The 26,466-nt window shown below is 41.5% G+C and overlaps 1 protein-coding gene across 1 annotated transcript in view; it reads right to left on the bottom strand.

The window, feature by feature from the left end:
- CTTNBP2NL (CTTNBP2 N-terminal like) overlaps positions 1–26,466 on the bottom strand; it is a 63,371-nt gene that overhangs the window by 6,985 nt on the left and 29,920 nt on the right. The window contains exon 4 of the mRNA XM_008055360.2: positions 2,075–2,305. Within this exon, the coding sequence (XP_008053551.1) occupies positions 2,075–2,305 (231 nt within the window). The remainder of the gene's footprint in view (positions 1–2,074; positions 2,306–26,466) is intronic.

Raw genomic sequence — 26,466 nt, 5'->3', positions numbered from 1 at the left:
ACGCAGACCCTCTGAGCCCTTAATTATAAGCTTCTAGGTGCTGTTTGCTTTGTGACAACATCGGTGTTCTGCTTTGATAAACCACTTATTAGATAGGTACTTGGCTTCAAAAATCTAATACTTACTTAGAACATTTAACATTGCAATATATTATTAAGAAATGTTAACTTGTTCGGGCTCGGTGGCTCAGCCTGTAATCCCAGCGCTTTGGGAGGCCAAGGTGAGTGGATTGCCTGAGCCCGCGGGTTCGAGACCTGCCCGGGCAACTTGGCGACACCTCATCTCTACAATAAATCAAAAAAATTAGCCGGGCGTGGTAGCACGTGCCTGTAGTTCCAGCTACTCGAAAGGCTGAGGCGGAAGGATCGCCGGAGCCCAGCAGGTCGAGGCTGCGGTGGCCGGGAGCGGCACTGCACTCCAATCTGGGCGAGAGTGAGACTCCAACTCAAAAAAAAAATTAAAAGAACGTTAACTTATTGTGAACTTCTCTCCAATCACCTAGAGCCCACACATGGTCCCAACACTACACCTTCCATGGGCACGAAAGCTAGCCAACTCCTTTCAACACAACTCTCTTCCCTCACATATGAAGTTTAAGGCCTGCCTAGAAAACAGGAATGTTGTGAAGATTTTCTGAGAAGATTATGTAAAAGTTCCCCAAATTTAGGCAACTAACTCCAACCCACTGAAACCTTCTAAACTGGAGCATAAATGTTTTCAGATTACTTCACTGTAGAGCAGAGCTTAAACTTTTCTGAGTCTTGGTCAACTTTGAGAATTTGATTAAAGCTATAGAAAAAATGCACTTCCTACAAAAATACATAAATTTTTGACAATCTGTGTGTTTTCTGAGGGACTGTGGGACATCTGGCCTTTCATTTGGACTCTGTGAAGGGAAAGAAAAGATCATAGGAAAAACCCAGAGCCTGCAACGGATCAGCAGCAATCGAAGCAGATGACGTTAATGCCAGGACCCTAAGAGGAAGTACAGATTCTGCAACTGCCAATCCGATTGTTCAGATCAAAATGTTTCCTGCCAAATGCATGGATACTCCCTTGTTGGTATAAATCTAAACTGATATATATATTTTTTGAGTTGGAGTCTCACTCTGTCGCCCAGGGTGCAGTGCAGTGGCATGCTCACAGCCACCCCAAGCGTCAACCTGCTGGGCTCCGGCGGTCCTTCCGCCTCAGCCTTCCAAGTAGCCAGAACTACAGGCGCGTGCTACCACACCTGGCTAATTTTTTTATTTATTGTGGAGACGAGGTATCGCCAAGTTGCCCATGCTGGTCTCAAACCTGCGGGTTTAGGCAATCCACTCGGTCTCCCAAAGTGCTGGGATTACAGGCTGAGCCACTGAACCCAGCCGATAGTTTTTTTAAAATGTAGATTCTAGCCAAGCATCTGTTATAGGCCAGATTGATCAGTAAATGACAAGTTGGGGAATAAATTCACAACACTAGAATTCCAGTAAGATGAGGTAGAGGAAAGCCAAGGTTCGCCCTCCTAACTTGGAAGCTGTCAGACATGGAAACAAACCGCACGTGCACATTCCTAACAGGGCTGAACCGTGAGCGTTAAGGTAAACAACTCTAGGAACTGTTTATGGTTTCATGCACTAAAATGCGATGAAACTCAATACTAGGAATAAATGAAAATAATCTATTGCTTGTGTGTTTATAGTCAAGTAACCTCTCTCTCTCTCTCTCCAATAAGCATTCCCCAAATACCTGTTAATCTATTTATCACTTAAGTAAGCAAATAGAGAACACTCTGTTCAGCTACAAGCTTGGCCAAACCCCCGTTTGTTGCCAAAGTTTGGATGACCAAGAGCTGAAAAAACATACCAGGTGTTTGGAGTGACATACCAGGAAGGAATGCCATCTTCAATAACGTGTCTGGCACATTCCTTAAATTTAACATCTGAAATAATCTGTGTTTTCTATCACCTGGCTCCTACGTAAGCGAGGGAGCCTTTTGACATGTGCGAGATGGGCCATGTGAACTGCTGCGAACCTGCAGTCTGTCAAGCCTGCCGCAGGCTCACGTGGCAGCCCGCGGCTGGGGGCCCACCTTGCGGTGCCTGCTCTCGGCGGCAGCCAGCTGGGACAGCATGCGCTCCTGCATGCTCTTACACTGCTTCATTACCACCTTCAGGATGGACAGTGGGTTTGTGCAGACCGGCTGCTTCTCGCTGTCATTTTTCTCCTTCAGTGTTTCAAAATCTCTCTGTAGAGCCATTAATGGATCACTGATGTTATATTTTCCATAGCGTTCTTCAATGAAAGTATCCCTGTGTTGGGCCTGGGAAAGAGAAAAAAAAAATCAGCATTTTATTATTTTTTGAGTTGGAGTTTCACTCTGTTGCCCAGGCCGGAGTATAGTGGCATGCTCATGGCCATCCCAGTGTTGACCTGCTGGGCTCCGGTGATCCTTCTGCCTCAGCCTTCCAAGTAGCTGGAACTACAGGCACGCGCCACCACGCCCGGCTGATTTTTTGATTTATTGTAGAGATGAGGTCTCGCCAAGTTGTCCAGGCAGGTCTTGAACCCGCGGGTTCAGGCATTCCACTCACCTCGGCCTCTCAAAGTGCTGGGATTACAGGCTGAGCCACCGAGCCCGGCCGGCATTTTGTTTTTAAACACTACTGAGGAGGGGAAGCTGCCGCCTAGTAGTTATACATTGAAGGTGGTGGGGCTAGTATAAATGAAACTGGCTGACTACAAATCAGACTGAGTCATCCACACATGGAAACATTAGAAAGGTAACATGGTGTAATATCAACAAGAACAAATACACAGAGCTAACTATGCATTCGACACAGTTCTAAGCATTCATAGTCATACATTAACTTGTTTAACATTTACAATACTAAGGGAGTGTTATCATCTCTATTTTGCAGATGAGAAAACTACGACAGAGCGGTTAAGTAACTTGTTCCTGGTTACTCATCCAGCAAACTGTCAGAATTGGGATATAAACCCAGGCAGTCTGGCTCCAAAGTCTGTGTCCTTAACCTCTGTGCTCACTGTCTCTGCTCATGTCTGCCTACAAATGCTTATATTTCCAGCAGTGGATCTTATCTTTTCTTTTCTTCGTTATGGCATTTGCATTTCTAAAATATGTTAAACATGATAATTTTATGAGTTTACATATTTAGAGACCTAACAAAGTGCCAGCAGATAAGTAAAGGGTGCTAAAAATAAGGATGATCACATTATAACCTAGGACAATCTGTGATCTGCACATATAAAACTTTACTCAGTCCTGCCTGGGTCAGGAGAGCGATAACACTCACAACAGGGGGGCAGACAAAAGCCCTTCTACCAGCTGCTAAGTTCTACTCCCTCTTCTTATCTCTGTCCAGCTGCTACATTCTGTCTGTCCTCCTTTCTGTCTCCTTCAGAGTGGGACGAGCTTTGGGGATAAGACAGAAGGTGAGAAGGGGATGCTTAGAATCTGGTCCAGGCTATAGGCCTGGATGCCAAGGTGTGTGTGTGGGGTCTAAGGAGCAGGAGGTGGGTACACAATCCTAGGCTTGCTTTCTTTTTGTAATCTCCATAGGAAGAGCTTGAAGCACTACTTCATATGAGCATCATATAGCACTACTTCATATGAGCATCATATAAGACATGCACGTGAACAGAGTGATGTCAATGATTCTTCTTTTTTTTTTTTTTTTTTGAGTTAGAGTCTCACTCTGTTGCCCAGACTGGAGTGCAGTGGCCACTCCCAGCCATTGCAGCCTCGACCTGCTGGGCTCCAGCGATCCTTCCACCTCAGCCTTCTGAGTAGCCGGAATTATAGGCAGTGCTACCATGCCCGGCTGATTTTTTTTTTATTTGTTGTAGAGATGAGGTCTCGCCAAGTTGTCCAGGTGGGTCTCGAACCTGTGGGCTCAGGCAGTCCCCTCACCTCAGCTTCCTAAAGCGCAGGATTACAGGCTGAGCCACTGAGCCCGGCCTTAATGATTCTTATTACATAGACATTAAAAAGTTGCAGGAGAGATCTTTCAATTAAAAAAAAAAGGAAATGCGACCGGGCTCGGTGGCTCAGCCTGTAATCCTAGCACTTTGGGAGGCCGAGGTGAGTGGATTGCCTGAGCCCGCAGGTTCGAGACCCGCCTGGGCAACTTGGCGAGACCTCATCTCTACAACAAATCAAAAATTAGCTGGGCGTGGTAGCACGCGCCTGTAGTTCCAGCTACTTGGAAGGCTGAGGCGGAAGGATCGCCGGAGTCCAGCGGGTCGAGGCTGCGGTGGCCGGGAACGGCCACTGCACTCCAGTCTGGGCGACAGAGTGAGACTCCAACTCAAAAAAAAGAAAAGAAAAAAAAAGAAATGCTAACACAGGGTTGAGGAAACTAAAACAAACAAACAAAACCACAACAAAATATTGTAGAATTTAAGCTTTCAAATTAAATCTAGTTATAAAAACTACAGTCTTTTTTTTTTTTTTAAGTCAGAGTCTCACTCTGTTGCCCAAGCTGGAGTGCAGTGGCATGCTCACGGCCACTACAGCCTTGACCTGTTACACTCAGGTGATCCTTCTGCCTCAGCCTTCCAAGTAGCTGGAACTACAAGTGTGTGCCACCATGCCTGGCAAATTTTTATGACTTATTGTAGAGACGAGGTCTCGCCAAGTTGCCCAGGCTGGTCTCGAACCCGTGGGCTCAGGCAATCCTCTCGCCTCAACCTCCCAAATTGCTGGGCTTATAGGTGTGAGTCACCACACCTGGCTGAAACTACAGCCATTTATCCATTTTTAAAAACGACTCCACCAGTAGTTATGGTTTTTTTGGCACTGCCATCCACAAAGAGAAGACCATTTGAAAAGAAAGAAAAATAGCCGGGCTTGGTGGCTCAGCCTGCATCCAGCACTTTGGGAGGCTGAGGTGAGTGGATTGCCTGAGCCCGCGGGTTCAAGACCCGCCTGGGCAACTTGGCGAGACCTCATCTCTACAATAAATCAAAACTTAGCCGGGTGTGGTAGCATGCGCCTGTAGTTCCAGCTACTTGGAGGGCTGAGGTGGAAGGATCGCCAGAGCCCAGCAGGTCCAGGCTGCGGTGGCTGGGAGTGGCCGCGGCACTCCAGTCTGGGCGACTTAGTGAGACTCCAACTCAAAAAAAAAAAAAAGAAAGAAAAATTCACAACTTAATGGCTATACTTTGAAAGAACCCTCAAGAGGCTAGGCACGATGGCTCATGCCTGTAATCCCAGCACTTTGGGAGGCAGAGGCAGGAGAATCTCCTGATTCCAGGAGTTCAAGACCAGTCTAAGCAAAGTAGTGAGAACTCATCTTTACAAAAAATCAAAAAACAAAATTAGCCAGGCTTGGTGGCACGTGCCTGTATTCCTAGCTAATGGGAAGGCTGAGGTGGGAGGTCTGCTTGCAACCAGGAGGTCAAGGTTGCGATGAGCTGGGATTGAGCCACTTCACTCCAGCCTGGGTGACAGAGTGAGACCCCAACTCAACAAAACAAAAAAGAAAAAAGAACAGAACCCCCAAGAAAATAAAGCAAACATGAGATTTCTTTAACACAGAAGTATGTTTCAGTAAATCTGATATGTCTTCTTCATTGACTATCCAAGTTTAAGACCCAGAATTCACTTAGCTGTTTATGTCGGTATCAGTTGGCAACTGTTCAAAGAAGAGTTAGAAGCCCTGGGTTTTACTTCTGGTTTGACTACAATTACCTAAGTTATGACATCATGAGTATTTGGATGATATCTGTATACAAGAAATATGAAGAGAGAAATCTGTTTATTTAAGTTACTAATAACTATCTTTCTAACTTTACTGCCTGTATGTGCATTAAAGTGGAGGAGGTTTGAAAGACAGAGTCCGAGACAAAATCCTATTTTTTTCAGCTCCAAATTAGAAAAGAAATCTTCAGTAAAACTTCCAAATAACCTCTTGTCCATTTAGGATAGAGAAAGAAAAGATAAATTCCTGAACCAGCCATTCTTACTATTATTTTCAATCATGGTAAAAGTAAAACCAAAAAGCTATAGTTACATTTTTAAAAGCAATAGTGTGAAACAACATGGAAATCATCAATTTTACCAAGAACATCTGTTTCCTTAAATTCAGCTATAAAAACATGAAATTGATTACCTAAAATCAATGAAAGTATATATGTATTTGTAGTTATTAATATCCTAGGTCATTTTTAGCCTATGTTTAGAAAAAACCCTTAGAAAAAAGGAAGCAAGAGAAAAAGTCTGTTTAAGCCGCTAAAATACCACTTTTCTAACTGTCATATTTTTTATTCACACTGCCATTTTAACATGGTGAATGATGGTTAAAAAGGGTGGTTATTGGCACAAAATTGGCTTAGCAGGTCAAAAGGGAAATAGGAAAAAATAAACCCCAATATATATATATTTTTTTGATTTGGAGTCTCACTCTGTCGCCCAGACTGGAGTGCAGTGGCCGCTCCCGGCCACCGCAGCCTCGACCTGCTGGGCTGAAGCGGAAGGATCGCTGGGATCCTTCCGCCTCAGCCTTCCAAGTAGCTGGAACTACAAGCGCGCGCTACCATGCGCGGCTCATTTTTTGAATTATTGTAGAGATGAGGTCTCCCCAAGTTGCCCAAGCAGGTCTCGAACCCATGGGCTCAGGCAATCCACTCACCTCGGCCTCCCAAAGGCGCAGGATTCCAGGCTGAGCCACTGAGCCCGGCTAACCCCAATATTTTTAATGACCTTTCCCTTTTCAGCGCATTGTAGAGAAAGTGGGATAGACGAGTAGGGGCTGGGACCACAATCTGTGACCTTGACATGAGATGTGCTGAGAAGTTGTTTTGTGGGTTGGAATTCGATATAGTTAACTAATCCTAAAAATATGACTTTGTAAAACCCACACTATGATTACTCTGTATAATTAATAAGCATCATGGATCTAGGAGTAATAGACAAGGTGCCTCTCTGGTGAGGTCTCAGCCTGAGAACAGTCGTTAGGCTGCCTGCTTTCTCTTGAAGTGCTTCATGGTAATTCATAATCGCTTGCATAGTAATTACAAGTTGCATAAAATAAACGGCTCTGCCTGTAAAGAGAAATGATCTGTAGAATAATCTAAAAAAGTTTCCTTGTCAGACAGCAATTCTATTAAGTACATCTAATATGGGACCAAGTTTAGGAAAGGTAAAATTCAAGTTTGCGTCTATTAAGCTGAACACTGGGAGGTGAGATGTGGTAGTTTTCAACCAACTTAATGATTCAGTCAGGTAAACTATGGATTACAGGTTTTTCAGGGTAAATAATAACAACAGTAACTAAAAACAGATGTTGTGATTTCAAGAATGAAAAAATGAGCTTTAATGGGCATGTGTAATGGTAATCTATTCCTCAATAATAAATCACCTCAAATTTAGCAGCTTAAATAATAAGCATTAAAAAAAGAATCTCACACAGTTTCTGAGGATCAGGAATCTAGGAGGGGCTTAGCGGGGTGCTTCTGGCTCAGGGACTCATGAAGTTGCAGTCAAGGTGCTGGCTAGGGCTGGAGTCATCTGAAACCTTGACAGGGGCTGACGGTTCCATTTGCAAGCTTATTCACGTGACAGTTGGCATAGGTCTTGGATCCTTCCAAGTGCTGGCTTCCCACAGAGCAAGTGACCCCAGTGACAGACAAGAGAAGATGGAAGACAATGAGAAAGAGAGGGAAAGAGAGAGAGAGATCCCAACGTCTTAATCTTGGAACTGAAACACCATCACTTCTCATGTATTCTATGAGTCACACAGACCAACCCTGGTAAATGTGGGAGGGGACAACCCAAGGGTGTGAACATCAGAAGGACAGGATCATTGGGGGCCATCTTGAGGTTGGCCCCTTCTACGTCTCAAGTGAAAACATACAGACCAAGTATTACACTCAAACTGTCAAGAAGATGTTTCAGCTAGTTCATGAGACATTTCAAATGATCTTAGATTTGAGTTTTTGGGGGCGTTCAGTAATAAAGCTAAAATAAGTTTCTTGTAATTTTATACTTCAATGAAAATGTACACTTTAACTTAACAGAAATTCCTGCATTGTCAGAAAACATGATGGTCTTTAATTTCAGGCAACAGAAAAATAATTGGTTGGTGAGACAGATTCAGTGATAGAGAGTATTATCACAGCAGACAAAACATACTAGTCATCTATTACTCATTTATTTTTACTGTCACAGGCTGAATGAAAAACACCACTACTGAAAGCTTAAAATAAAATCACATAATACCCTTGGAGTCTGCCCTGATTGCTCTCAGAAAGTTTCAGCTGTGTTATTCCTAACTGCAAAAAGAAATATGAAGTGCTACCCCCCACACTTCCCACAGTATAATGTGAGTGTGTGCATGTGTGTATACTCCAGTCTTAAACTAGGAAACCAATCTCTTTATTCTTTGGCACCAACATGAAAAGCAGTTCCAAACCTAACAGTGAAAAATTAAGGCTCACTTAATTGGGGGTTTATGTCGAACTACAAGATTTTATTTTCAAGACCAAGGCTGGCACTGTAACTGGAATAGGATGTATTTTTGCCATTTATGAGCCAATTCTGAGGTGATGCCAGGGACCAGAAAGTAAAAGAACATGATTCCAAGATGGTTTTTGTTCATGCTACCAAAAGCAGGTTAAAAGGAATCATTCTCCTATGCAAACTGAATCTATTAATCATCCTATAACTCATCAAATAATTCTAATTATCAGTCCTTGATAAAGTATAAATAGCTGCCCGAGCAACTAGAAAATAAAGCAACCATTTTGGGTAAAGATGATAACATTGTAAGTGAGCCCTTGTTCTAGAAATTCCTGCTTTTCGTTTTTTTTTCTGTTGCCCAGGCTGGAGTGCAGTGGCACAATCATGGCCACTACAGCCTCGACTTGCTGGGCTCAGGCAACCCTTTCACCTTAGCCTTCTAAGTTGCTAGGTGCACACCACCATGCCCAGGTAAGTTTTTGATTTACTGTAGAGATGAGATCTCAACAAGTTGCTCAGGCTGGTCTTGAACCCCTGGGCTCAGGCAATCCTCTCACCTCGGCCTCCCAAAGTGTAGGGATTATAGGCATGTGCCACTGTGCCCGGCCACAGAAATTTCTTTTCAATTGCTAAAAGAGAACTAGATTTTAATGTATGATATTGATCAAAGAGGATTTAGCTTCATTTAAATTAAACTTTAATTTTTGGAAAATGGCACAAAATTTAACATGGCAGTAAAGAGAAAAAATTTCATGATGTGAAAATATTTCAACTGACTCCGAAGTAGAATGCGCTTCAAAGATTCCCTCTGGAATCAACCTGCAACCACAGATATTAATAAAAGCAATTATTTACCTAGAACAGATGATCCTTTACTATTATTTGACTAAAGCATACTAAATTCTATGCAAGACTGGAAATGGTTAAGTTTAGTACAAACAGCTACAAGTTTATCGACAGCATAAGAATACAGGTGAACAGCATCATATAACTGCTTCAACACTCAAATTCCAGAGTCCTGTGAAAAGTTTAAATGAAGTTGAAATGAAATGTGTTGAGATAGTTTTCTTTTCGTTTTGCCTTATTATGTTCCATCCAGGTATGCGGCTGAAACAAGTTACATTTATATTCGAACTGGGTGCACATGAGTAACTTTTTGAGGTGGGAGAGAAAAGGTATATATGAATTTCACAAGTACTAAACAAATTGATGAACTGATAAGGGGAAAATGCTCTGAATATAAACGAACAATTTTAAAGTATTATTTTAAAAATACTTAATTTATTCAATTTATTTTTTGAGTTGGAGTCTCACTCTGTCGCCCAGACTGGAGTGCAGTGGCACACTTCCGGCCACTGCAGCCTCAACCTGCTGGGCTCTGGCGATCCTTCCGCCTCAGCCTTCCAAGGAGCTGGAACTACAGACGTGTGCTGCCACGTCCAGCTAATTTTATTTTATTTATTGTAGAGATGAGGTCTCGCCAAGTTGCCCAGGCGGGTCTCGAACCTGCAGGCTCAGGCAAATTCACTCACCTCGGCCTCCCAAAGCGCGGGATTATAGGCTGAGTCACCGAGCCCGGCTGGTACTTTATTTTTTAGAGTAGATTTGGGTTCATAGCCCAATTGAGAAGGTACAAGTTCCATCCACCCCAGCCCCACACAGGCATAGCCTCCCCTACTATCGACGCCATCACCAGAGTAGTACCTCGATTCCAGCTGAAAAACATATAAATGATATATAGATTCTAATCTCTTTTTTCCTGAAGATCATACATCTCCTAAAATGTAATGAGAAGATGCATACCTTATACCATACACAAAAAATAGCTATGGATTATAGACACAAAGGTAAAACCCAAATGGACAAAAAGCACATGAAGAAGTGCTAAGTCATCAGTGATCGGGAGGTGTACGTTTAAACAGTAATAATTTGCCAAGATACAGCCACTAGAGTGGCTAAAATGATAGACTGACAACATCAAATGTTGGAAAGGATATAGAGCAATTAGAACACTCACATATTGCTGGGGAGAGTATAAAATGGTACAATTTGTTTGGAAATTTTTTTTGAGTCAGGGTCTCACTCTGTCACCCAGCCTGGTGTGTAGGGGCGTGACCATGGCTCACGGCAGCCTCAACCTTCTGGGTTCAGGTGATCCTTCTGTCTCAGCCTCCGAGTAGCTGGGACTACAGGTGTATACCTCTATGCTGGCTTATTTTGTTTGTGATGAGGTCTTGCCATGTTTCTCAAACTCTCTGGCACAAGCAATCCTCTTGTCTCGGCCTCCCAAAGTGATGGGATTAAGGTGTGAGCCACCATGCCTGGCCTACCTTGGAAATTGATCTAAAAATGTCTCATGAAGTTAGACAAATATCTATTGGTAATTCTGCTTCTAAGTATTAATCCCAAAACCATGAAAACATACATCTACGAAAAGACTTTTATACACTTCTCCATAACAGCTTTATTCCGAATAGCCCCCAACTAAAAATCAATTGGGAGAATAAATAGAATGTGATGCATTCACACAACAGAATATGACTCAGCAATTAAAAGGAACAAATTGCTGGTACATACAGTGACACTGATGCCCTGAACATCACTGTACCAAACAACCACAAAAAGCCAGACATAAAAGAATGCATTCTGTGTGGCTTTGTTCAGGATGAAGTGGTAGAACAGACAAAAATGAACTATGAAAAATCAGATAATAGAAAAATCAGATAATAAGAAGGAGCATAAGATGACTGATGTGATGAGAATGTTCTGTGTCTTGATAGGGTGTGGGTGACATGGATGCATGTGTGCATCTTTCAAAACAAACGAAACTGTACATTTAAGATCTGGGCAAGCTGGGCTCGGTGGCTCAGCCTGTAACCCCGCACCTTTGGGAGGCTGAGGTGAGTGGATTGCCTGAGCCTGCGGGTTCGAGACCCGCCTGGGCAACTTGGGGAGACCTCATCTCTACAATAATTCAAAAAATGAGCTGGGCGTGGGAGCGCACCTGTAGTTCCAGCTACTTGGAAGGCTGAGGCGGAAGGATCGCCGGAGCCCGGCAGGTCGAGGCTGCGGTGGCCGGGAGTGGCCACTGCACTTCAGTCTGGGCGACAGAGTGAGATTCCAACTCAAAAAAAAAAAGATCTGTGCATTTCACTATATCTAAATCACACCCCTAGTTAGAAATGTAAAATGTAAATATATAATTAAAGTTAAAGGCAAAATTAAGTTATATGTAGTATATATACTTCTTTTTTTGGTATCCCTGGGTGGATACGAACAGTATATATTTTATATATAGTATTTCTGAAACAGATGAGAAATTCAAATCAAAGTAATTGTAATAATAACAACAGCAGAAACAACAGAAGCACTAACATTCGAGGGCTTATTACCTGTCAGTGTACTGAGTATTTTACATATCTAATCTATTCCTAACAACATTCCTCTTGAAGTACACATCACTATTATCTCCATTTTTAGAAGAGCTGACCATTAACATGTGATCTTCCCAAGTCCACAACACTAATTAAGTAGTGAAGAACAATACATGGTATATATAGTATGTATAGAATATGCTAGATCGGGGGTTCCCAATCCACAGGCCATGACTGGTACAGGTCTGTGGCCTGTTAGGAACCAGTTGCACAGCAGGGAGTGGCAGGCAAGACAGTCAGCGAAGCTTCATCTGTATTTATAACCTCTCCCAATCACTGGCATTACTGCCTGAGCTCCGCCTCCTGTCAGATTGGTGGCAACATTAGATTCTCATAGAAGCGTGAACCCTATTGTGAACTACGCATAGGAGGGAGCTAGGTGGTGTGCTCCTTATGAGAAGCTGATGCATGATGATCTGAGGTGGAGCTGAGGTGGTGATGCTAGCTAGCGCTGGGTAGTGGCTACAAATACAGATTAACATTAGCAGTGAGGTTTGCACAGAGACCATGTATCAATTGCTTGTGGACTCATATTAAAACCCTATCAATGAGTGGTAAGTGAATTGATGTACTTCAATTGTATAGCTGCATTTGGTGGCAGGTTTTTTGTTTGTTTTTTTTTGAGTTGGAGTCTCACTCTGTCGCCCAGACTGGAGTCCAGTGGCTGCCCCCAGCCACCGCAGCCTCGACATGTTGGGCTCCGGCAATCCTTTCGCTCAGCCTTCCAAGTAGCTGGAACTACAGGCGCGTGCTACCACGCCTGGCTAATTTTTGATTTATTGTAGAGTGGAGGTCTTGCCAAGTTGCCCAGGCAGGTCTCGAACCCACGGGCTCAGGCAATCCACTCACCTCAGCCTCCCAAAGGCGCGGGATTACAGGCTGAGCCACCGAGCCCGGCTGGTGGCAGGTTTTAAGGTAGAACTTGACACTTATTTTAGTCTGTGCAAGGCCTGTCCATTATTTTATTTACCACTTCTGTCCATGTCTTTTTTTAAATGGTAAGTTATATAATTATTTCATTATATATTACAATGTAATAATAGAAATAAAGTACACCATAGATGTTATGCACTTGAATCATCTTGAAACCATCCTCCCCTCTCCCTGGTCTGTGGAAAAATTGTCTTCCATGAAACTAGTCCCTGATGCCAAAAAAAAAAGGCTGTGCTAGATGAATTGGTAATACATACATAGATACTCCCTGGGACTTAGCTGGGAAGAATTTCAATTCAGTAGGTCTTGATTAATAGTTTAAAACTGTAATGGAACAGAATGGAAAACACTGCAGAGCACTGAGTGTTTCAAGGTGAGTTCTATTTCAAGGAACTTTTCTTCTATAAGAAAAGGTGTGTGCATGTGTGTGTGTGTTGGTGATTTCCATGTGACACAATGCAAAGTTTATTTTTTACTATGTGTTACTGTAAAAAGAAAGTCTGAAAAACATTAGAATAGTATGAAGAATAGAAAAGTCTGGCTCCTAAATCTATGACTTTAAACAATTTAATTTATAATAAATATGTACAATCTAATAGAAGTGATTAGTAATCAGTATTTGCTTTATTTTAAATTAAATAACAATCAGTAAATTGTTTTACTTTAAACTAATAAATGTTATAAAGCCTACAAACCAGGAGAGGTTTGATCTAACATAAAATATACAAAATGTAAAAAAACTCATATCTCTGTGTTATCAGAGTTAAACAACCAAAGTATCACTGGAGAAGCTGGGAAAATTTTCTGAACTTATGGAAAATTCACAGGGCATGTGTACTGAATGCTTCAATTGAATCCTTACCGTTTGCTGAGTACTGTGTATGGTAAATGATGTGAGTGATGATACGGAAATACAGATTTGTAAGTTGTAGACCCTTGCCCGCAAGGAGTTTAAAATTTGCCAGACAAGCATAAGGCCCAACAGTAGCAATGAACAAGCAACCTCTCTGTGATACTTTCTATGTTTTCTAAACAACACCATTCATATTCAGAGGAACACCAAGTACAAATTATTTTCATCAGAACTTTCTGACTCAGACTTCATGGTCATAAGGAATAGGAAGGAAAAGGCCAACCCTGGAAGTGGGTGGGTTCTGGCAGATGGGGCTATCAGCAATTTAATGAATTACAGGAAACACCATGAGGGTGGCAGGGTGGGAGTGAGCGCTCACACAACCCAAAATTGTCTCTGAAGTATTACACAACCGATCTAGCCAACAGACCATAGCTGTGTATGGTACTTTAAGTTAACCCTGTGAACTTGAAACACTTCTCTATTAGAGATGTACTTGGGCTCTTTCACTCGCTATGTATTAACAAACAGTACAGAAACTAACTTCAAGGTTAAATATTTAAAAATAGTTCACTAAATAAGATGTGAAAGGATATCTTCACTGTCGTCTAGTTAGGGGATTCTATGGAGGAGAGATTTGAAGCTGTATAACTGTGGGATGGGTCTAAACTCTAAACATTTGTTTGAAGCAAGGTTCTTAAATTACAAACAGATTGATACCACAAGGAAACACTGCAAGAAAGAAGCTGCTCAAATGTAAGGTCCTGGGAAGGGTCCTTAACTTGGTCAAGAAGTAGAAAGTGTCACATTTTGAAGTTCCTCAAATAGCAGGAACAAGAAGTTTGTGGGCGAAGTGGATTGGGGAGTGTAGTGACAGGGAAGAGAGCAGGGTGCCAGGGCAAGCAAACAGAAGGTAGACTAGAGTATCCACAATGACATACTAGGACAAAGAGGCTGGGCGTGGTGGCTCATGCCTGTAACCCCAGCACTCTGGGAGGTGGAGGTGGGCAGATAGCTTGAGGCTAGGAGTTCAAGACCAGCCTGGGCAACACAACGACCCTGTCTCTACATTTTTTGGGGGGGGGGGTGGGGAGAGGGAGAGAGAACAGGTCCCATGTCACAAGTCAAAGGATGGAAAGATGGTAATTTCTATTGTCACTGCAGCCTTTTGTAGGAGGGAGCTAGCACTAGCTCTTTAGTTTAAACCACCAGTCAGGCATGTAGATTGGGATGCAAATTAAGAAAGGATCATTTTTCTTTAGAGAATAAAATGAGGAGAGACTAAAGAAGCCAAAACTGAAAAGTAAAAGGTGGCTGGAAGTATACTTGCAGGGTGTTTAATGATAATTTTATATTTAAAATGCCAATGGTCATCACTGCAATAGAGCACTGAATATATGGTAAAGCTGAGCATGCTAAAGTGGACCATAGCAACTATTAATTCCAAGTAATCCCAACCTAAGACTGGCTTTGTCTTCATAACAGAATTGTACTAAAGGGGGCTGGGTGTGGTGGCTCGTGTCTGTAACTCCCGCAAATAGAAAGGCTGTGGCAGGAGGACGGCTTGAGGCTAGGAGTTTGAACAAGCCTGGACGACAGTGAGACCATGAAAAAAAGTATACTAAGCAGGATTGGAATATGCATGGATCAGAAGAACAGAAGTGATCTTCAGTGACACGAGTTCTTTCTTTTTTTTCTGATGGGTGGCAACACCATTTGGGAACTTTAAATGTCACCAGACAAGAATAGATGAAGACCCTCTTCCACTGGCTCTATTCTGGGCCTCGAAGACTTTGTTTTGGCACTCTCCACCTCTGATGATTTCTAGATCTGGTGTGGAAAAGACTGTCATTTGTCTGATGGACGAAAGATACTGCCAGAAAAGGAAAGACAAGAGTCTGAAAAGAGAGATTTCAGAGGGAAAAAAACTCAGAGTTATCAATTTGGAAAACAGAGAAAGAGGGAATGATGAAGATTTTGTGAGAGCCAAAAGACAAAAAAAAAAAAAAAAAAGACAAAACTATGAAAAAAACAACCCCCCAAATAAAAACAAACAAAGAATCACAGGAGAAATATGGGGTCAGTGAATACATTATGAAAGATGGAGAAAAATACATGTGTAATTCAGACAGATGCCCACAGAGGTCCCTAGCTGAAAAGGTTGGGAAATAATATTTTCGTATACATCTAGATGAAAAGACAAGCAATACTGTTTTTAAAAGACATCGAACTATGTTTTCTCTTATACTCACAAAGCTGCCATTATTAACCAGTCAGGGAGTATGAATGATCACACCCCAATTTGATAGAAAAGGAAACAAGATTAAATGTCAGTTGAAAATTAAAATATACTAGGAAAGGATTTTTATTTTTATTTTTTTATTTTTTGAGTCAGAGTCTCACTCCATTGCCCAGACTGTAGTGCAGTGGTGTGCTCACAGTCACAGCAGACTCGACCTGATGGGCTCCAGTGACCCTTCCGCCTCAGTCTTCCAAGTAGCTAGAACTACAGACATGCACTACCACGCCCGCTAATTTTTGATTTATCGTAGAGACGAGGTCTCGCTAAGTTGCCTGGGTGGGTCTTGAACCTGTGGGCTCAGGCAATCCACTCACTTCGGCCTCCCAAAGTGCTGGGATTACAGACTGCGCCACTGAGCCCGGCCTAGGAAAGGATTTTTAAACAGTTTTTTTTTGCTTTGGATGAATACAACATAGAGGGCAAAGGTACATATCCCAATTATTTGGTATCCTTTACTACAAATATGGAAACAAACACAAGGCAATGATTTCCTGTCCCAAGAACAAACTGTTCCTTCTTAGTACAGAGTGAGATGGAAATAATGTCATTGAATGGGAATTATCAACAACAGTAAAAGTTGTGAAGCTATGTAACTATAGTTTAATAAGCCTCTTATCTAAAAAAAAATGAGTAAATGGCAATCCATTTGGAGTTTTGAATAAATTCAAGTTAGACTTAAAGGGCCTGGACTCACTCTCTTATATGACAAATACGAAGTATTTACTTGGTTCTAGATATCTGCAACACAATGCTGAATAAGATTAAGTACCTTAGCTGGGCTCGGTGGCTCAGCCTGTAATCCCATGTCTTTGGGAGGCTGAGGTGAGTGAATTGCCTGAGCCCGCGGGTTCGAGACCCATCTGGGCAACTTGGCGAGACCTCATCTCTACAATAAATCAAAATGAGCCAGGCGTAGTAGCACGCATCCGTAGTTGCAGCTACTTGGAATGGAAGGCTGAGGCAGAAGGATCTCCAGAGACCAGCAGGTCGAGGCTGTGGTGGCCGGGAGTGGCCACTGCACTCCAGGCTGGGTGACAGAGTGAGACTCCAACTCCAAAAAAAAAAGATTAAGTACCTGCCCCTCATGGAGCTTACATTTAGTGAAAAAAATAAAACAGTAGGCATATAGAAAACTGACAAATTCCTATAATCTGTGATGCTCATCAGCGCAAATATATAAATATTTACATAATATGAATATATAAATTCATATTATTACTAATCTAGTATAGACAACAGAAAAAGACAAATCACATTAAGTATGACTCAGTTCTACAAAAATGTATTGGGTACACTTACGTGAGGGCTTCTAGGAAAAGGAGAAGGAATGGAAAGTGGTATTCCAAAAAGGGAACAGTTCATGCAAGGTTATGGAAGAATGAAAATGCATAATTCAGGTCTAGAGGTTAGATGACAGCTGGTAGACTGGCAGGAAATGAGACCAGGTTTGGGCCAGTCTGCAAATGCCTTTAAGCGTAAATGTGTAGGCAGCAAGGAGTCACAAGAAGTTTTTACAGATAAATATGCTGACGTATGATGGCTCCAAATCTAGGATATGAGACTAGCAGCACGGTATCAGGTGGGAGGCTAGATGAGAGAGCAGCTGAGCAGCAATGAGGTTCTAAAGTGAAAATACAGAAGGGAGGGAGAGGACATAGTCAAGGGGCATGTTGGAGGTGGATCAACAGATTTAGGGAGTAAAGAAGGGAGAGGACATACAGAAGCTTTGAAGAATTCAGCTGGAGTGAGTGAATGGTTGGTGACATTGCTAACCAACATACAAAACATAGGCGAAACATACAGGCTTTTAGAGAAGGATGTGGAGGTTGTGATACGGGATATTTACGTATATATGTCAAAAAGGCACTTGGATATATGGGTCTAGGGATAGCAGAAAAATCAAATCTGGGTGTTAACCACCTATTGAAACCAAGGGAACTGATGAAGTTACCCAGCGAGAAAGACAGTGACGAGGTTAGCACTGATGGGGCTAAAAAAAAAATCCCAGGGAATATTGGTTTAAGTATTGCTTATCTAGCATACTCAGTATGTACCATGTACCACTGTGCTGCACTAAGTGTAGGCTTAAAACTGCATAAGAGAATCAGCAAAATAAACATACGCCACGGAAGATGACCCAGCAGACAGAAACAACAGATCATGTGCACATATGACAACACGATGGACCACGAAGGCACAGTAAGTATAAAAAAACACAGAAAAAGCTACATAACACAATACCATTTATGCAAATTGATACACAGCAATATACATTTTGCAAGAACACATTCAAATACAAAATGTGTAAGAGTAATTGCTTAAGGAGACCAAGAAGTGAATGTGAATAGAGACTGAGGATAGAGGACATTTTTAAAAAAACACAAGACCACACAAAAATGAGTAACATTCTGGCTTCTTCCCTTCAGGATCTCAAAAGTCTAAAGGGCAAGAGACAATGCTATTTCAATACAGTTATGGAAAGTGCTATAATATTTTGAACAGTACACCATGGGAACCACAGGAAAGGACACTTTATCTAGTCAAGGAAGTCATCGAGTTTCAGAGGCACATGGAAGGGAAAACGAGGAAGGAGTCTGAGAAGGACCAAGATAAGAGCATCGCAGAAACCGGGGAAGGAAAGCTAAGGGAGACGATGTCTAACTGTCAAAAGCTGAAAGAGGCCAGGTAATCGCATCAAAAGAAGCCATTGGGGGTTACCTGTAACACCAAAATGTGAAATTTCAGTAAAGAAGTAGAAACAAAAGGCATAATGAGATGAGAAACTAGAGGCAGGAGTGTAAATGACGCTTACAAGCTGCAGTATAAAGAGAGGGAGAGAAATAGGGTAGCAGCTCAGAAGAAAGGCAAGGTTGAAAGGTTTGTTTCTGTTTTTGTAATATCGAATGGAGAGACAGTTCCAAATAGGCTTGCGCCAAACACAAGAGGGATTAGGGAAGAAACCAGAGCACTAAGAGAAAGGAGGGGGTAACTGATAGAGCAACGTCATGAAAGAGGGGAGAGATGGGATTAAGAGTACAGGTAGCATTAATCTTCAAATAGGATGTATAAGAAAAAAAGATTCCTTTGGGAGGCTGAGGTGAGTGGAATGCCCGAGCCCACGGGTTCGAGACCCGCCTGGGCAGGCGAGACCTCATCTCTACAATAAAATCAAAAAATTCAGCCGAGTGTGGTAGCGCGTGCATGTAATTTCAGCTACTCGGAAGGCTGAGGCAGAAGGATCGCCGGAGTCCAGCAGGTCGAGGCTGCGGTGGCCAGGAGCGGCCACTGCACTCCAGTCTGGACGACAGAGTGAGACTCCAACTCAAAAAAAAAAGAAAAAAAGATTGTCTTAAGTGGATGAAAAACCTCTAGAAGTTTCCAACCAGTAAGAACAGAGACTTCTGAATTTAATAATACAGTTTGATACATACTTCTACCAATGAGTTTGGTCTTCTTGTTGAACAAATAGCATGCACTGGATTCAATTTAAAAATGTTTGAAGTAACACATATCTTAGAACATGCGGGGCAGAGGTGGATTTCTGAGGCAGAAATTGTTTTGTTGTTAAACAATAGAATATTATGAACTACACATGTGAAGCAGAAGGTAGGAAAAATACTTGCAAGGGTTGTATATCTACTGCTTTGAAAAAGTAACTTTTAGGTGTCCTGTACAAAAGCAGAATTTGAAAATTAGTGAGAAATTTATTCTTTCCTCTTTTGGGAAAAAGTCTGGGACAGGAAGTCAGAAGCTCGTGTTTTCCCCAGGCATGCCATGCTGTCTCTATGCTTTTAACTGTATTTTAAAATTAATACAGATTTACTGTGAGAAGTATACTGTAAACCACCAAGAAGTAAAGACAGTAAAAGGTAAAATGTTTCCCAACTTCATGCATCCCATCACTCATGTCATATTTCTTACAAATGTAATTTTTATTTTTAATTTCATCATTAGTAAATAAACATTTTTTCTTTTTTTTTTTTTTTGAGTTGGAGTCTCACTCCGTCGCCCAGACTGGAGTGCAGTGGCCGCTCCCGGCTACCGCAGCCTCGACCTGCTGGGCTCCGGCGATCCTTCCGCCTCAGCCTTCCAAGTAGCTGGAACTACATACGCGCGACACCACACCCAGCTAATTTTTTGATTTATTGTAGAGATGAGGTCTTACCAAGTTGCCTGGGTGGGTCTCGAATCCACGGGCTCAGGCAATCCACTCATCTCAGCCTCCCAAGGCGTGGGATTACAGGCTGAGCCACCAAGCCCAGCAATAAATAAATATTTTTTCATAAAAATTTTAACTATACAGATAAAGTTGAAGTCCTTTTTGGCCATAATCCAATTTGGCTTTCTTCTCCAAAAGTTCTTAGTGTGATAGGTATCCTCCCAGACCATTTCCAAGCATATATACATACTTGTGCATACACAAATGTGTATGTGCACATATGTGTAAAAACCTAATTGTGGCAGGATGCGGCAAATGCTCAAATATATTTCTTGTATGATCGAGTGAATAAACACAAAAACACATGTAGCTGGTTCGGAATCAGCAGTTGGCCTCACCTGGGCTGACTTAGTATCTCCCACTAGCCCAGTGGCAGGAAGAAGGGGTTGACAGCAGTTAAAGGAATTTCCTTTTGAAAGGCAAGCTGCAACTTTAAAGACCCACCAGGCGCTGGGCAGTTTTTGTTTAAGAAAGGCCAAATGGCCCAGAGACTGGCCATTTCATGGAAATGGAAAAGAGTCTTATCTAAAACCCCCCTTCTGAAGTTGACTTAACAATTCTGCAGTTCCTGGAAATCATTTGTTCTTTGAAAAATCTGATTTTGCTGAGTATAACCTTGTAAGAGTCCAAAGGAAGTATGTAATCGCTCAACGCGACCCCCTCCCTTACCTAAACAAGGGTATAAGACCCCACCTTCTCCTGTTCTGGGGCACTTGGTTTGGACGCATTAGATTCTCGGGCCCGCTGTGCTAGCCAGCGTAATAAAGTGCCACTTCCTATAATAGTCTCGGTGTCGCGATCTCTCTATTTTTCCTACTACATAATCATAGATATTATTACTGTGAAAAACTGTTCTGCAACTTATCTTCATGGACTGCCTTAGAGCTCTTTCTAAGTCAGTACATAGCTTTTTTTTCTCATTAAAAAAACAACAATTAGTGCCCACTTCAGCAGCACATATACTAAAAAAATCAACAATTACTTAACAATCCTTAGTAGGGCTGCACCAGCTCATGCAGCCATTGATGGGTCTTCCTGATGGACATCCAAGTTGTTTACGATTTTCCAATACTGAATTAAACAGTGCTGTAATAAGCAAACCTGTGCGTATATGACATAATAGTTTTGTGGAATAGATACATTACTATGCTTTTCAAGGAAGCGATTTCCTACATAATAAAACTCCCAGTTCTGGAAACGCCTCCTTTCCATAAAGATTTTCGGCAAACATTTAAGATAGTTTTCTCCTATCTTCCAAATTATTCCTACAACTGGCTGAACTAAAATACTAAAAAGATGCACCATGGGTTTTACTTTAAGAAGCAACCTCTTTTGACTTCTTTTGCTTTTCTTCTCTTTATGGGGACAACCAGAAATAACCTCTGATTAATCCCAAATCACAAGGCTAACACATGCAAGGAAGACACAATAAGAGGAAGTCAAAATAGGAATAAGCCATTTCCCTTTTTTATTTGTTTTAGTTACAGGCTGAATAAATGCAATGTAAATTCCTCACCGCTGTAATCTTTACCAAAGTCCCTCCCCAACTACTGAAGAACTGTGAGTTCTCTAAATAGGTGCCATTTTACAAGCTAAATTCCCCCTTTCATTCCTCAAAGGCATAAAAACAAACAAAAAAACCCAGAGTCCACAGGAAGATGTCAGTTAAATGAGAAATTTGCTTATTCTTCCAATATCTTCATTCTTGAACACCTAAGTTCTATAATTTTAAGTTCTATAATTTGTAATATGAATGATGACATATGATTAATAGTGGCATAGCAAACAGCTGATACGAGACAGGTATTTTTAACAGCCAGTCATTATATATGGGAGTCAATGTTTTTTTGAACGAAGCAAAGACATTTAATCACTTAAGAATGCAGTCCACTTTTTATAAATTCCTAATTTATGAACGACCAGCACATATGAGCTACCTTTCCTACACCTCCTGGTTCTTTTCTGTTAGATACCCTCCATTGAACCTGGTACTATCTTTGTGCCCTTCTGAGGACAGATCATTTTGTGAGTTCCTACCACTCTCCAGGGAACCAAGCCAAGGGGAAGGAAGGAAGAGGCTTTTGTGAGATGTATTTCTGGCTTCACCGGTTGCAACTTAATGCTGCTTGTTTTTTTAAGTACACTGTTCTGTGACTTTTTTTTTTTTTTTTTTTGAGTTGGAGTCTCACTCTGTTGCCCAGGCTGAAGTGCAGTGGCACACTCATGGCTACTGCAGCCTCGACCCACTGGGCTCTGGCGATCCTTCTGCCTCAGCCTTCCAAGTAGCTAGAACTACAGGCATGCGCCACCATGCCAGGCTAATTTTTTTATTTATTGTAGAGATGAGTGAAAGGACAGACGGAGAGTGGGAAGCCATTTTTTATCTTGTTATTAAACCCTAACACAATGATGGGAAAGCGGAGGCTATGTTTTGGAGAAATGCATATTTTAAGTAAAGATTAAGTTTGCCGACTTTGTCTTTTCAGAAACCTAGACTTCCTGGTGCCAGGTATCAGAGGTATCTCATAGTTTGCTTAGAGTAAAGGGAGTTTACAAGGTCTAAGACATCATGCATTAGGCAAAAGTCATGCAAATCACAAAACTTGCGATTACAAAAAGTTATGCATATCGCAGGACTTGTGACCACTCAGACGGGGGAGAAAGTGGAGATTCAATCTTCCAGTAGATTGGGTCCTGTCTACAGGGAAGTCAAGGATCCCCTGGGGCTGCCCGCTGGGAATGCATAGGAAATAGGGGGAAATGCACCCTCCATTAGCTCCAAGCAATGTTATTCAGGAATGTACAGGAGCACTGGGATCCTTATCGCACCCTTCTCTAGGGGCTGAGACAATGTGGGCGGACATTAGTGGGTCTCTGTGTCACAGGGTCTCCAAGACATTCGCAGATGGTCAATAAGGAAGTCACGGCAGTCACATCTACCTGATTGCAACACCTCCAAAGGAAAGTATTTAAGCTGGGTGTGTGTGGGGGGGGGTTATGGTGCCAAACTCATCTAGAGTGTAGGCCCACTTTCTGTCTATGGGAAGTGAACTTTTCTTAAATAAGTCTTTTCTTCCTTCACCTCTTTGTGTGTTGCAAATCTTTGCATCACTCGGATCTCTGGTTACCAGCGTGCATCTCGGGCACACCAGCTCTGGCAGGGCTACGCCCCTTCCCATCCTCTCCATCAACTGTCACCCTATCAAACCCTAACAATGAGGTGAGGTCATGCCAAGTTGCTCAGGCTGGTCTCGAACCCATGGGCTCAGACAGTCCTCTCACCTTGGTCTCCCAAAGTGCTGGGATTATAGGCATGAGCCACTGCACCCAGCCAGTGACTTTTCACCTATGTCTTGGAGAATGTACCATATTATACATAAAGCTTTTTCTCTCATTTTCCTTAATGGTTCCACAGTATTCTATGGTACAATCACACAATAATTTATTTGACCAGACCCCACTAATAGACACTAAGGTTACTTCTAGCATTTTGCTTCTATGAATTATGCTGCAATAAATATCCTTACACATATATTTTATTGTATAGCCTAAGATCATCTGTAGCATAAATTCTTAGAAATGGAATCATTTCTAGATATATGCTTTAAAAAAAATTTTTTTTTAAAGAGATGAGGTATTGTTATGTTGCTCTGGCTGGAGTGCAGTGTCTATCTATCCACAGGTGTGGTCATAGCATATTACAGCCTCAAACTCCTCGCCTAAAGCAATCCTTCTGCCTCAGCCTCCTGAGTAGCTGAGACTACAGGCATGCCACCACGCCTGACTCCACATTTTTTAATTTGATAGATATTGTCAAACTCTCCTTAACGAGTTGACAATAACAATGTGGGAGTGCCAGTTTCTCCTCACCTTTACCAGTACAGTTTGTAATAAAACATATTGTATTATGGTCAAATCTTATAGTTCATTTAACTGAGCACAGTTAATCTGAAAAATAATAATATTCAGAATTACAAGATTCAAGCTCCAGTATCTGGATATAAAATAGGAGTTATACCTACTTTACAAGGGTGTAAGAGAATTCAACAAGATACCACACATGGAAACACTCTGAAACTATAGTTATACACAATGCTAGTGGTGAGGAATAAATCTGGGTAATAGCTTATGACTCTATAGCTTGGCAAGGTTCTTTTGGAATTTTATAAGAAACACATCTAAATAAATCTTGTTTTCAGTCTCAGTATCTGGCAAGATGAAACAATGTAAAATCTAGCCACTATACAGCAAATTAGAAAAATAAAAGAAGTACTTTATACTAGTGTTTTTCTAACCTAGATCATAAGCCATTAGTGGATCATGAAACTAGTTTAGTGGCATCATAAACAGCAGTTAAAGAAAAATGAAGTGAAATGGAGAAGAAAATATTACAATAGAGCACAGCATGGTGTAACTATCAAAGTACACGTCAGTGAAATTTTTGTTTTAGTTAATATATGTATGTGGGTGTGTCTATGTGTCCTGGATTGCAGCAAAATGTAAAACACATTTCAAAAATGTCTGGAAGGCACCTCTTTAGACTCTGGTAGGTATCTTAATTAGCGCCTTCTTTTTGCTTCCCTTAAACTCTGAAATCTTTTCCCTAGAGTTTGGGAATTAGGTTAGTTTTTCAGACAGAGACAGTTGAGTTATTTTGGGTGGGTTGGAAAAGAATAATATTAACAATTTAAGATCAGAACAATAACAAAAAAGGAAGAATTTAACTACAGTTCTGATGAACTCTAACATCTTTTTCCTACAAAGTGAATAAGATAAGGCTAGAGTATCTTTTTAGGGCAAGAATGTTAATAAACAAGAGATTATTATTACTATTGAGTGAGGCACCTCAGTCTGTCACCTAGACTGGAGGATACTGTTAAGAGTGGCATGATCACAGCTCATGCTCCTTGAACTCCTGGGCTGAGTAGCTGAGACTACAGGCAAGTGCCACCACACCTGGCTACTTTAATTTCTGTAAGATGAGGTCTTGCTATGTTGCCCAAGCTGGTTGCAAACTCCTGAGCTCAAGCAATCCTGTTTCGGTCTCCCAAAGTGCTGGGATTACAAGTGTGAGTCACCGCATCTGGCCAATAAACAGAGATTCTACAAGATGGTTGCTATTTAAAAGCAAGTTTCTGACATAAAAGTAATTTACATATAAAACAAGTTCTGAAGAAAAATTAAAATGTGCCTGATTTCACTACCCAGTGTCAACTGCTAGTAACACTCAAACTACACATTTAGACATATTTGACATCTTTTACATGTTATTTTTATAATTGAGATTAATAGATGTATTTAATTTTGTGCCTAGGAACACTACTACCATGTCATAAAAATTTCTTCATATGCATCACATTTTTAAATAGCTACATAGTATTCCACCATATGGATGAATCACCCAGTTCACACAGTTATTAAAGAAGAACTTACTTTCTCTAAAGAATTAATTGGGACTAGATCAATGTAACTGTGCTATCATGGGCTGTTCAACAGTAATTGGAAGTAACTAATAGAAAATGCTATTGTATAAATGGATTTTTACATGAAATCACTTCAACAACAGAAACTCTCCTCAATAAACAGGTGTACTGAGATCAGTAAATTCAGTTAAAACAAAACAAACCAACACTGAATTATTTATACAAAAATATAACAGAGAAGCAATACTATGTCTACCTATTCTAACAACAAGTGATTCTGGATCAGCATTCAGATATGGGATGTCACCTATAAACACAATTCCCTTTAAAGTACATTTTTTTCTTGTTCTCCCAGGTTAACAATGAGAAAAATAATGCTTTCTGGGCAATAATAAAGGAATGGTACTTTTTTTTTGAGTTGGAGTCTCACTCCAGACTGGAATACAGTAGCATGCTCATGGCTACTGTAGCCTTGACCTGCTGCACTAGGGCAATCCTTCCATCTCCGTCTTCCAAGTAGTTGGAACTACAGGGGTGTGCTACCATGCCTGGCTAATTTTTTGATTTATTATAGAGACAAGGTCTCATCAAATTGCCCAGGTTGGTCTTGAACCCGTGGGCTCAGGAGATTCTCTAGCCTTGGCCTCCCACAGTACTGGGATTACAAGCGTGAGCCACTGCACCCAGCTAGGAATGGTATATTTTGATGTCTATTTCCTGACTAAGTGATATACCAAAAATCGATTTAAATGGCTTAACATGAAAAGCAAACTTTGGCTGGGCTGGGTGGCTCAGCCTGTAATCCCAGCACTTTGGGAGGCTGAGGCGAGTGGAT

This window comes from Carlito syrichta, unplaced genomic scaffold (assembly GCF_000164805.1).
Source record: "Carlito syrichta isolate Samal-C Ts95f unplaced genomic scaffold, Tarsius_syrichta-2.0.1 Scaffold301830, whole genome shotgun sequence".
Taxonomy (NCBI): domain Eukaryota; kingdom Metazoa; phylum Chordata; class Mammalia; order Primates; family Tarsiidae; genus Carlito; species Carlito syrichta.
Note: the sequence above shows the minus strand (reverse complement) of the source record. Positions and strands in the feature narration are given on the sequence as shown.